At 32.5% G+C, this 12953-nt stretch overlaps 1 protein-coding gene and 3 long non-coding RNA genes across 4 annotated transcripts; all 4 read left to right on the top strand.

Moving 5' to 3' along the window:
* The first annotated feature begins 2248 nt into the window (after nt 1–2248).
* LOC133801756 (uncharacterized) lies at nt 2249–3603 on the top strand. Its single transcript, XR_009876949.1, has 4 exons — nt 2249–2972; nt 3114–3241; nt 3327–3459; nt 3551–3603. It is a non-coding gene; the product is annotated as an uncharacterized LOC133801756 (long non-coding RNA).
* Nucleotides 3604–4132: 529 nt separating this feature from the next.
* Nucleotides 4133–5990, top strand: LOC133799664 (N-terminal acetyltransferase A complex auxiliary subunit NAA15-like). Its single transcript, XM_062237663.1, has 5 exons — nt 4133–4188; nt 4709–4841; nt 5418–5495; nt 5573–5626; nt 5739–5990. Exons 1-5 carry the CDS (start codon nt 4133–4135, stop codon nt 5811–5813), a joined length of 396 nt encoding a protein of 131 aa, XP_062093647.1. The 3' UTR covers nt 5814–5990.
* Nucleotides 5991–7675: 1685 nt separating this feature from the next.
* LOC133801792 (uncharacterized) lies at nt 7676–9062 on the top strand. Its single transcript, XR_009876980.1, has 3 exons — nt 7676–8487; nt 8599–8699; nt 8920–9062. It is a non-coding gene; the product is annotated as an uncharacterized LOC133801792 (long non-coding RNA).
* A 312-nt stretch (nt 9063–9374) lies between these two features.
* Nucleotides 9375–11013, top strand: LOC133801793 (uncharacterized). Its single transcript, XR_009876981.1, has 3 exons — nt 9375–9702; nt 10021–10086; nt 10397–11013. It is a non-coding gene; the product is annotated as an uncharacterized LOC133801793 (long non-coding RNA).
* The last annotated feature ends 1940 nt before the right edge of the window (nt 11014–12953 follow it).

Below are 12953 nucleotides of genomic sequence, written 5' to 3'. Positions count from 1 at the left end.
TTACAATATTTGCATGAAAATTCATGGACACACTTTTATATGCATGGCAACTTATTATTGCTTCAGTGTTAGGATCCACATGGTGCCAAAATCTTTTATCCAATTGTAGGATCCAACAAGATACATTATACTTGGTACAAGTTGCACTTTGAAAAATAAATTTAGCATAATTGAACAAGAAACAATGTTTTAAAAAAGAGAGTATAACTTTCCAAAATTTACTATATACATGGTACTACAAGTTAATATTAACGTCAATGTTTTGCTCCTTAACAAATAAACTCAGAATAATTGAAAAAGAAATAATACTAGAAAAAAGAAAGTCTAACTTGGCCATCTTCTAGTATACCACAAAAGAAAATAGAGCAACTTGTAATGTTAATATACGAAATGCAATCTTAAGATTTGAGAACAAAAACAAAATCAAAATACAATCGGATTTGCGGTAGTCTCAATTATATGCAATCCATAAAATATTGATACTTGGAAATTAATGATCATACTCAGTTTGAAGTTAAGAGAAGTTATGAAAATACCTATATATTCAAATTTGAAATGTCTCTTGTAATTACTCTCCCTAAGCTGAAAGTCAAATATGCAAAGTATTTGTCATTTTAAATTAAGAGTGGTAAAGAAAGCATTATTGCAAGGGGTGGCACAAAGTTAAAATGTCATATTCTCCAAGTCACTTGAGCATCACACGTGTCCACCAATTACCACGCACATTCTCGAGGGGCATCTATTGAACTATTTTTTTTTTTATCTTTGTTATTAAGAAAATGTAAAAGAATCGGTCAGAAAAGAAAAAAAAAATATATATCCACTTTTTTCTCGACTAACCAATAACCTCTCACCACTCACATTTACTCAACTTCCTTCATTCTTTGATCAATTTATCTTAAAATATAGTCTATAAAAGGGCAAAAGAAAATCAGACAAATTGAGAAAAAAAAAAAAGAGAAGAGAAAACTATGTCAAAATTGTCAGAGAGATTACGATAAAGAGAGAGATAGAGAGAGAAATGCTACAATAAAAATGCAGAGAAAATTAAGTTTTCATTCTTTAGGGATTTCTACAAAATGAGTGCTAAGGCTTGCCTCTATTTTCTTCTCCATATTTCAAATACCTTTTCTTTCTCTAGTGATTCTTTTTTTTTTGTCTTTGACCCACTTTAACCAAGACTTTATAAGCCGTAAAATGTCTCTAAAAGTAAGATATTGCCAAAGATGAAAGAACAAAATCTAATTTTTTTAATGTTGTTATGTTGCTCAAATTCTCCTAAAATTAAAATATATTTTTCATATATTTCACGGTCTACTTTGACTTAGGCATTATTAGCCACAAAAGGTCTCCAAAAGTGAAATATAGCCATAGAAGATATGATAAATCTCAAACAAATTCATATAAGATTATGTCGTCAAAATTACCACAAAATGTTAATTTTGATTAAAAAATCACCAAACTCAATACGTCATTACAAAAGCACCAAGTCGAAAAGATAGAAAAAAAACTCAAATATTTGAAATATGCAATTGGGTCAATTCTTTCATGAGGCAAAGTTTAAAAGGGATGTAAAGATTTAATTCATTATGTACATCATAATATATTGAATGCGTGAATATCATGTTGGCAACAGATTAAAAAATATCCGTTAAGTATAAATATATTTTAATGGCTACAACTCATAGATGACTATTTAAATATTAACTATTAGATTAAGATCAATGATCCATATTTATAGTTGTTAATTAATATTTCTTAAAATAAATTTTGATTTTTTAAATTTTTGGAAAGACTACTTGATTACATGGCAGTCACATATTTATTAAATTAAAGAATTAAAAAAAATCTTATTTAAGCATTATATATGAAAATTCGAAATTAATGTAGAAAAAAAAAATCTTTGCATGTTGGTGACTTGCTATACCAAGTCACTATGTTGCCACATCATCATAATTATTAGTGCACATCTATGAGTAGTAACTACTGAGAAGTTTTTCATATATATATATTTATATGCGACAAATAAAAACAAAAAGAGCAAACAAACACTACACCAAATACCCATTTCCATAACACATGAATATAATACTAATAAAAAAGTATTATGCTAGAGTACTATGTTGGAGCACTTTATGAAAAAAAGTGGTAATAATTTCACCATCCCGCCACTTAGCTTTTTTTTTTTTCATTAAAATTTGTGAGACCGTGAGACACAATTCCTTTCCTTCAATTCCTTCTCCTTTTTCCTCATCATTCTCTCTCGGATCTCTTTCTCCCACCAGACCTCTCTCCTTCACTCTTTCTCTCTCGCCTGTGTGTTTATGGAGCCCGACCTTCCCCTACACGCACTGGCTAGGGATCTTCAGAGGGCGTCGAAGCTTCGACCCACGCGGGCCCAAGCCCTCACACGACTGCAGAGGTGAACGACGACACCGGAGGCCAGCTCTTCTTCTCCTCTTTCCTGTGTGCAGCCAAGCCTTCTTCCCAGCGTGAGACCAACTAGCTCCATCCAGACTTCAGTTCGGGCATTCTTCGTCGCCCAGCCACCTTCTCCATCCTAGAGCCATGCAAGCCGAGCATTTCAACATTTTGGTATTTTTCTCTTTTTTTTTTCTGCGATGAGTTTTTTTTTCTACAAAATAACTTATATTTCAATAAATTTGATTGAGTATTACTGATTTTGTTGAAAATGTGTGTATTTGATAGTGGTGTTCCATTATCAGTGATTCATTTGTGAGAATGGAAATGTTTATAAAATATACAATTTAACTATATAATTAATGTAGCTATGATGTTTGATTGAATGTTTGAATGAAAAAAAAGCTATAGACATCTATTTATTTGATCTATGTTTGATCTATATTTAAAGCGACTGGTTATTATCGTTGAGGCTGATTCTTAAATTTTCTCTTATAAGGGATATATGGTGTTCTAAAGTGTTTCATTGCAAGCCCTTGGACGATATGAAGGTATTTCCTTTACCTAACTGTAATTTCATTCTTAGTTCATAGCTTTGGAATTCTGTTTCACATTATTGCTGCTGCTGTCTAGTACTAGTCAAAGTAGTTTTTCTTTTCCTGTGACAACACTACTTCATGTTTCTCTTGCAGAAAAATTGTGATGTGTTAGACTCGAACTGCCAACCCAAGAGATCTAGCTATGGGTTACCTGAGGACAAATTTATATTTTCTTGTGTTAACCAGCTATACAAGATGGATCCTGATATTTTCAATACATGGTTAGTCGAGTGTTTATATTTGCATAACTTTGAATTGATTGAATCATAGCAATAACTATACTGATTCATGTGTCGATTAATGCAGGTGCAACATCCTTAAGCGAGTACCAAATAGTGCACTTTGGCTTCTCAGATTCCTCAACAACCATCGTTAATTTGCTTCGTAAATTTCTCGCCGTTCAGCAGCGTCGGGCTGAAGCCTATTCCAACCTCAAAAGGTTTCTCTTTCCTTTTGCGCTTACCATTTTTTTTTCTTTCTGCATCTCATTTTTCGTTCCTTTTTTTGAAGAGGAGATTTCTTTGATACAGGGGATTTTCAGAGTATATGATTTTGGGAAATGAATTGGCCTATCAACAGCTTTCAGTGACATTAAACTAGAGTTCAATAATTGCTCTAAACAAGTTGGTATCCATATTCACATCCCAAATTTTGAAATTCACATATAAATATATGTTTATATTCTGTATTAAAGTTTGTGAAGCGGGTTTCTGTGTTTTTTCGAGTTCAGGTCATTGAAATGGAGTCCCTATTTCAGAATTCTGAGTACGATCGAGTTGATTTAGCTAAGCTTTTGAGATCTATTCAAGAACATGAAAAGAAGCTGAATTTGGTAACCAATGCCCCTTTAATTTTTCTTTTTTGCCACTATTATAATACACTCTAAAATTTTCTTGGCTATTTTCTTTGTGGATTTATATCTTAGAACTCTAAGATATTCTGCCATTTTCTTATTCTGCCATTTTGAATGTTTTGAAGTTTTGTTTAGAGAGCCGTATCGTTTTGCATATAGTTTTGCCTTTGTATAGGTCCCTTTTCATTATTATTTATTCCCAGTGTATGTGTGACACCAAGGCTCCGTTTACTAATTTAAATGAAAATAATTATCGAAGATGATAATCATTGGAAAGAATAGTTTAAGTAAAAACCCTTCTTGGACAAGAGCAAGGTGCATGCATATTTAATCTTTTTAAAAAGCCTTCTTGTGGCTGAAAATAATTTAAAGCTAATAGTCTCGAGTCAACTGCCATTTAGAAATTTTTGTATGATTCTCTAATGAGATGTATAGTTGATTTACCTAATAGATCATTAGAAATGGACATTTGATTTCCCAAAAAGCATGTTGAATAGTAAAATTCAATCTGCCAATTATGAGTTATGTGGATGATTTTGTGACCGAAAGGATTCTTTACAAAGGCTGTTGATTTAAAAGCTGAAAGCTTGTTTATTAGTTACTATAGAGAGATTACTGATAAGCTACTGATCATTCTATGTGCTTGAGAAGCAGATTATGGAGCAACTCTAGCATTTAAGAAATCTTGTTCCTGATGTTATTGTTGAAATTAAGTCAATCTAGTTGTCCATACGTGAAAATTTAGTAATGCTAATGCTGTATTTCTTTTTAAAATATCAATTCCTTGTGAAAATTTGATTTATATTTTGAACTTGTTATTTCGAGTTCAATTCAGATACTATGAAGGCCTTCACAAGTGTGTTGGGCTCTATTATGAAAATGGTCAGTATTCACCCGACCAAATTGAACAATTGGATTCATTGTACAATTCTCTTAGGCAGCAATACACTTGGTCTTCTGCTGTCAAGGTAAAATATTGAGTGATCTGAATTTTAACTTTGCTGCTTTCCTTGTAATGGTTACCATTTTATCTGAATGCTGTGAAGCCTATTAGCTATTACACAAACTTGTAATAACACCGGGCTTTATTCTATCAAATATTGTGCACTGCTATGATGGAGTTGATTTTAAATTTATACACTGGATTCTTTTTGTTCTGCATGTATCTGTTGATATTATTTTTGGTAAATTTTAACTAATAAACTGCTATTAATTAGTTTCAAAGGGGGAGAACTTTGTTAATTTTTCAATGGGTTGACCTATTGAACTTAATATTGATTTATTATTAATTTCCAAATTTCTTTCATGGTATACCATTCCATTTTAGACGTGACTTTATCATATTTACTTAATATTAGAAATGCTTAGCTAAAAAGTCCTCAGGTGATTTATGAGTTGAATGCAATTAAATTAGCTTCTTGGTACCACTTTTTGGTTACTACCACATTAGAATGACCATCATCATTATTATTATTTTTTTATGCTCTTCTTATTTATGGACTTTTTTGAGTTATCACTAAATCTTGTTAGGTTGGGTGTTTCAGAGAATACCGCTCGACTTTCTGCAAGGTGTTAGGTTTAGAGAAGCAGCTGAAAATTATATTAGGCCCTTCCTTACTAAGGTATTTATGGTTCCTTTTTTATCACTTTGACTCGATCTTTTATATTTTATGGCAACGTATATTCTTGATGCTTTCAGGGAGTTCCATCATTGTTCACTGATCTTTCTCCATTGTATGATCATCCAGGAAAGGTATGCTCCTCATTCTTCTTGATTGTTTTACACATTAATTTTTTTATTTTTAGGACCTAAGAAAATATTAGTTCTGTAGGTTTAAGTTATGCTTTGTCACACTGTTTTCCAGGCAGACATTCTTGAGGAACTTATTATTGAGCTGGAGCATGCTGTTAAGACTTCTGGTCAATTCCCTGGAAGGTAAGCTGTGGTAGCACTTATTTGCATTAATGCAAATCATGTTGAAACATTTATACACTTTAGTGATGCCTATTTATAAGAGTTGTCTTCCGGGTGTGGTTTAGTTGATTAGCCAATGGGTAGTGGAGCTTGTGGTTTGCTTCTTCATGGTGTGAGGTTTAATTCTTAACGACAAGTTATAAAGTTCCTCCACCTTCGTAGCACCCCGCCCCCCCCCCCCCCCGCCTGTTTTTTCTCTTCTTTTCAATGATGTATGTTGATATTGTTTTTCCTTGTTTTGGTTTTGTCGAGTGAATTAGACTTATCTTTTTCCTGCTCTCTTTATATATGAACAGTCAATCATGTTTCTATCATACTGAAGCAGATGATCTAAGCAACATGATTTTAGATTTGTGGTCACTGAATGTATCATAATATTATAAAACTATCTCCTTGCTTTTAGATTTTATTTGTGAATGGTGAATGCTCTGATTTGCTCTAATTTTTTATCTTGTAAGTGTTTTTTTAGTCTGGCACATGGTTTTGTTGCCAGAGGCATTCTTTTGGTAATTCTTATTGATGATGTCACTTTAAAAAAAAAAAATATTTACTTTAAATGCCGCTCAAAGAAAGAACCTCCTTCAACTCTTATGTGGACCTTATTCCTATTAGCACAAGTTAGCCACCTTTATTTTTCTTCTTTTCGCTACCCCCTTAAATATTTTTTGTTGGGATATTTGTTTTTGCTTAGAATTTCTGTTTGGATCTAGCATTACGACAGAAGGGGACAATATGAAATCGCTCTTTCTAAAATTGATGAGGCCATTGAGCACACCCCAACCGCGATTGATTTATACTTGGGCAAGGTTGGTTAGGATTCTTAATGAAAGTTTTTTTAATGTAAATGTTTTCTGGAATAAGTTTTATGGATTTTTTTCTTAATATAATCTTATGATTTTTTTCCCTTCTTAATCTTGTAGCAGAGATATTTTGCTATTGAAATCATTGTTATACTACAAGATATAGTTTGTACATGTGTATGTATCTATAGATACACTTGACGATATATTTTGAAATGGTCTTTCATGGTTTATTCTTTTCTTAAAGAGATTTGATATTGTTGGCCAGCTGCCACAATATCTGAGATCTTTAGTAAGTTTTTGTTTATAGTCTAGAGGTTTTCACATGCATTTACCTTGGAATTTTTATGGTTTACTTGTGTGAACCGGTTTAGCTTAATTGTGAAGGGCAGATATCTTCTGGGAGCAGTTTAACTAGCTGTGTTGTCCATGGGAAATAGGATTTGATTACTGTACACATTCCACTCTCTTTCAATTTTTATTGAACTTATAACGTTTTGAGTTTTTTTGGTGAGATATTGTTTTCATGCACTTACCAGGATTCTTTAATTTTGTTTATCTTTTTTCTTCCAAATTTTTAATTTTGTTTTTTTATTACAGAACCGAATTTTGAAGCATGCTGGTGATTTGGCTGCTGCTGCTGCATTGGCAGATGAAGCTAGATGTATGGATCTTGCAGATCGCTACATCAACAGTGAATGTGTTAAGCGTATGCTTCAGGCTGATCAGGTATTGTGACAGTCATTTTCATCATTGATTATTTGATCTTATTATGAATTATTTCTTTCATGCTGCTTTAAATGTTTTGTATGTGCTTCATGCTGTATTTTCTCTTTCGAAGGTGGCTTTAGCTGAGAAAACTGCAGTGTTGTTCACTAAAGATGGAGATCAACATACCAACCTTCATGACATGCAATGCATGTGGTTTGTCTCAGTTTACTGCTGGATCTATTTACTTTTTGAAGCAAGTTATGTTGGTTGTTGGTTCTAAGTATTTTCTGTTGTACTTTGAAGGTATGATCTTGCTTTTGGTGAAAGTTACTTCCGTCAAGGTGATCTTGGACGGGCTTTAAAAAAATTTCTGGCTGTGGAGAAGCACTATGCTAATATCACTGAAGACCAATTTGACTTCCATTCTTATTGTTTGAGGAAAATGACTTTACGTACATATGTTGAAATGCTTAAATTTCAAGATCGATTGCATTCAAATCCATATTTTCATAAAGCAGCAGTTGGTGCAATTAGGTAAAGCATTTATATTGGGTTCCACATATTGGATTTATTTTTTTATGATGTACTATCAATTAGTCGTTGATGGATTTTCATAGCTTGACAATAAATGTGAATTTCTGTAAAAAAAAAAAGAGCACTTGCAATTGTGGAATTCAGACCCCTTTAGAGAGGACTGAACAAGTTTCAAGGGAGAAATTGATGATTATTACGGATTAGACATCTGACCTTGGTTTTTTTTTAGGTTTTAAATGCAATTTGGTGTATTGTCAGTTTTGCTGGATTGTCATTTTCTTGTGGTGTAATACATTGTTAATTTTTGCCCTGTTTGATATTTATGTGTTTATTTAGGTAGAAGATCCACTTTTAGAGGCTACAAGGTACTTGAAGTTGCTTCAAAAGAACTCCCCTGATTTGTTAGAAACACATTTGCTTTCTTTTGAAGTGAATGTGAGAAAATAGAAGGTTTTGCTTCCCTTTCAGGTAAGCTTTTGTTTAAGCGTGTGGCTGAGAAGCTTTTATTTTGACCCCTCTTTTTGTCTTGAGCTGCATAAGGCCAACTGATGACTAAATTGTCTTTGGAGTGCAGGCTGTAAAGCAACTACTGAGGTTGAATGCTGAACACCCAGATAGATGTTGTACATTGCTTTGAGGAGTTTCATTTTTGCTCAACATGTTTTGTCATGTTACATGGAAACTTGACATTTCATCATTTTGCAGAAACGGAGCACTTGGGCCAATCGGGGAATGGACACTTGAGGACTGTGTTCGAGTCCACAAACTCCTAGAAACAATTCTTTTTGACCATGATGCTGCTTTAAGTGAGTACTGAAAATCTCTATATATATCTAGTGAACATGGTGCCTAATGGTACACATGGAAAATTGTCGCTGTTGCTTTACATTGTGTTAAGTAGGATTATTATTTAGAGACTGGGATGAGGGTTATTATTAAGCCAAGTACTTGATAGAAGATTCTTATTTGATCAAAATGATACAGGCATTTAAGAGGCATATTGTTATGTTTTTTTTTTTTTTGTAGGATGGAAGGAGCAATGTGCCAAGTACTCTCCTTACTCCACATACTTTGAGGGCAGACTCAGCTCTGCCATGCCCAACTCTGTGTACAACCAAAGTAACAACTCAGAAAATGGAAACCATTCGGTAGTTGGACAAACTACAGAATCTCTTGCATCAAACGGTAAGCTCGAGGCATTTAAAGATCTTACCATCTGACTATGATGTTGAGGCCGATGTTCAGTTAAAACATTTTTAGAGTTGCAATCTCTTGTATTATTATCCCTTAATTTGGCTGAATTTCCTTCTCCAGAGGTTGCAACAATAATTACTGGACAAGCCTATTTGCACTTTTGATTTCTATGGACATGACTTTCCTTCTTTATTTCTTTTATTTGTAGCAAATCATACAGTTTAACTGTTATGTATGCTTTTCTAATTTTTTCCATTCATACTTCTCTTCTTAAGGTACCATTTTCTATCTCATAGTTATGTAAATTAGAACTAGAATTTTTCTATGCAAATAAAACCCGACAGCGGTGCTCCCTTTTAAGCAATTGCAATGGTGAATCTAAGCATAATAGTATTGACTCTCAATATAAATGTAATAAACTTTAATTGGACTAATATAAGATGAGTTTTTGTTTTAACTAAGAAGTTTCTGATTTTTATGCCATGCTTAGGAGGCTGGAAATTATGTAAAAGATGATGTATGGCCTGCCCTTATTGTTGAGACAAGCAATGCTTCTGATCTCCATGGATATACTATCAGGGCTTTATATAGGGAATTCTAACATCATCTGAATAGGTGGGCTTTTTATTTCCCTTGTGCACATTATAAATGATTAATGGAAAGATTGTAGTACTTTTATTACTACAAATTTTATTTATTAAGTGGTAGCTGCTAGATCTGTTATGGTTTTCTATGAATCTGTTAGTCTTACTAGAATTTTTAGCTCATTATAAGTGATGTATTCTCTTCTTCTATTTAACACTTCTATATATTTCAATAAAGTTCAGTTCATTCATTCTCTATCCTCTCTGATTTTCTCATTCACTTTCATTCCTAAATTTAACTGTTTGTTTTGTGGAAAATTCATATGCTTAGATTTTTCTTTCTTAATAGGCTGATATGACCATGTTAGAAGACGAACGACCAACAAAAAGATGACTTTCGTCAACCCTTGTTAAGGTATAAAGAAGAAAGTCTTCTGCTGTGCTTTAGAATTATGCTGCTGAATGTTTCTTTCATTTTCATTAAGTTTTAGGTATTGATAGAGTACTCTGTTTCTTTCATTTTCACTAAGTGGGAAATTTTGCTTTTATTACCGAGCTTTAATTGTTTATGCCTCTTAGTTGGATTTTTTATTACCGAGCTTTAATTTTTTATGCCCCTTGGTCATTTGTTTCTATGTTTTCTGCTTTTGCAGTAGTAATTGAATCTTGCTGTTCTATGCTTTTGATGTGTTGATAATTGAGTAACACTTTTATTTTTTGAACAGGTCAGTACGTCAGAGTCAGAGCTGTCTTTCTACATTTATGCTTCGTACTTCCTAGAAATTTCATGATCTTCCTATGCATGCAGGTTCTGAGTTTTTCTCTATTTGTGCTAGGATTGGATCTTTAAATTAATGCTCTTTAAATTAATACATGCAGGTTCTGAGTTTTTCTTTGTATTTCTTGTTTAATTTTCGAGGGAAGAAGCAATATGTTTTGTTGCTTCAGTTGTTGTTTTGCATGGTAGTACATCTTGCTATACCCTGCTATTTCGTCAAGTTTTGGAGTTATTACAAATTTAATTTAAACTTTATATGCTTACAGGTGGAAACTAGCTTAAGTCTTATGTTCTTAATAATAAAAGGACTTTTTTTTACAATGTGCAGGTATATTGAGATGACTTCTTTGGAGCAATTCTTGACAACATTTGTAGTTGAGGACTTTAGAATGGAAGAATGTATTTCACTAATTTTTGTATACATTTATTTTTTGTATTTAGTGATAGAGGAATCTGAATTGAGCATAAATTATGTTGTAATATGATCTCATAAGCCTAGACTAGTAGACTAAATATTGTAATTACATTTTGAGTAATTAATAAAAATCGATTTATGTTACCTTATTTGGCTTCAACTTTCATATTTGTTTTCTTAGTTTTATGTAAGTAAAAAAAGATTATGTTTCTCTAAGCTAATATAACACATGTGATATACTAAAGTCTAGTATAACACAAATAATGTGTTATACTAAAGTATAGTATAACACAAAAAAAGTGTTATACTAAAGTGTAGTATAACACAAATTTATAAGTATTGAAATGTGTTATATAATCGACTATAAATAACATAATTAAACACTTATCTATTTATTAAAATAACACAGAAATTGTGTTATCGTTGACAGTATAATAACACATTTGTATAACAATGATAAAGTGTTATGTAAAGTACCCTAACCTACGATAACATAACCGGTCTTAACACATCAAAAAGTGTTATGGTATGTTTTGATAACACATTTTCGGTGTTATTAAAATCATTTTTTTCTTGTAGTGAAAGTATATATATATATACTAGGTGATTCGAAACATATCATATATCTCTTCTATATAAAAAATTTGTAGATAACGGAAATTCTTGGTTTTATCTGTTTATTTTGTTAATTTTAACATTGTAAATATTTAATTGAATATACATTTAAAAATAACTAAAAATAGATATATATTAATTATATTAATATAAATTCAAATATTATAAAATATCATTATTATAATAGTATATAATACATGACTAGATAATATTATATTAATATAAATTTAAATATTATAAAATATTATTATGATAATATTATATAATCCTAATTTTTTACTAATTATATTAATATGAATTCAAATATTATAAAATATTTAATACAAGAATAGACATTTAATACTTATACTAATATAAATTTAAATATTATAAAATATCATTATAATAATAAGATATAATACAAAATCTTAATTTTTATTAAAAAATAAAAATGATCATTTATGTTTAAAAAGGTTATCATAATATATATAAAATCATAAATAATGTTTTGGTTTAATTTTTCATTTAGTATGTTTATGTCATTCTTTTATATATTGTTGTCTATATTTTCACCTTCTAACACGTGGCCATTAAGAGTGATTAGTGATGAGGTAAGTCATGAGGCGCTCGGAGTGCAACTTCTCCAAAAAACCTAGTTCGGGTGAGTTGTGGACGTCTCTAAGGTATGCCACGCCCCGAGGTCTGTCCTCGAGGCGAGGGTACCTCCAGGTGATGCCACCTCTAGGGGCAAAAGGTAAATCGTGGATGTCTCCGAGTGAGGTCATGCCTCGAGGTCCGTCCTCATGGTAGGGATCTCTCCAGGTGAGGCCATGTCCGGAGGAGTTCTCTTCACTCACTCGTCCCCCGGGTCTATGATTCCGATCCTCTGGCCGGGGATAGCCGCCAGATGTTGGTCACTGCAATTATGGGCCATCAGGCGATCGTCTGACAACTTTTGGAGAACCTCGATTAGTGGTGCCGAGTTCGTACACTCAAAAATTGGCATTACCCACAACGTCGCCTGACATGAGCAAACGTGCGCCGCACCCTGACAATTACAGATATGTTCCCTATAAAGTTGGTGCGTGACTTTCTGCAATGGCCCTGTAGGATCCACATGGGCCATAGTCTTTATTTTAGAACAACCCTTTTGTATTAACTTAACATTAATACCCTGATATTAATGAGAGATGATTAATATTAATGATCCCAGCTTTTATAAATAGGGCTGGGGTATGTCCTTGGAGAGGGTTTGATATTTTAGAGAGAAAAACTCTATAACTCAGTGTAACATATACGCTGCCTGAGAACTACCATTGAAGTTTGCTACTACAAGTTTCAATCTCATAAAATAAGAGAGACTTGTGGACACTACAAGAAAATGGAATTTCGCCAGCGCGTTTCATGAATTGCGCTGGAAAAAACCCTTGCTATTGCCGGCGCAATTACGAAATGCGCTGGCAAAAGAAACTTTTTCCGACGCCACTTCCAATTG

Source organism: Humulus lupulus, chromosome 9, assembly GCF_963169125.1.
Source record: "Humulus lupulus chromosome 9, drHumLupu1.1, whole genome shotgun sequence".
NCBI classification, from domain to species: Eukaryota; Viridiplantae; Streptophyta; class Magnoliopsida; order Rosales; family Cannabaceae; genus Humulus; species Humulus lupulus.
Note: the sequence above shows the minus strand (reverse complement) of the source record. Positions and strands in the feature narration are given on the sequence as shown.

Coding starts and splice junctions, on each gene's coding strand:
- LOC133799664 (XM_062237663.1), top strand. CDS start 4,133: ATGATAATCATTGGAAAGAATAGTTTAAGTAAAAACCCTTCTTGGACA. Junction 4,189..4,708: donor CCTTCTTGGACAAGAGCAAG/GTGCATGCATAT, acceptor AGTTCAATTCAG/ATACTATGAAGGCCTTCACA. Junction 5,496..5,572: donor TTAGGCCCTTCCTTACTAAG/GTATTTATGGTT, acceptor TGATGCTTTCAG/GGAGTTCCATCATTGTTCAC.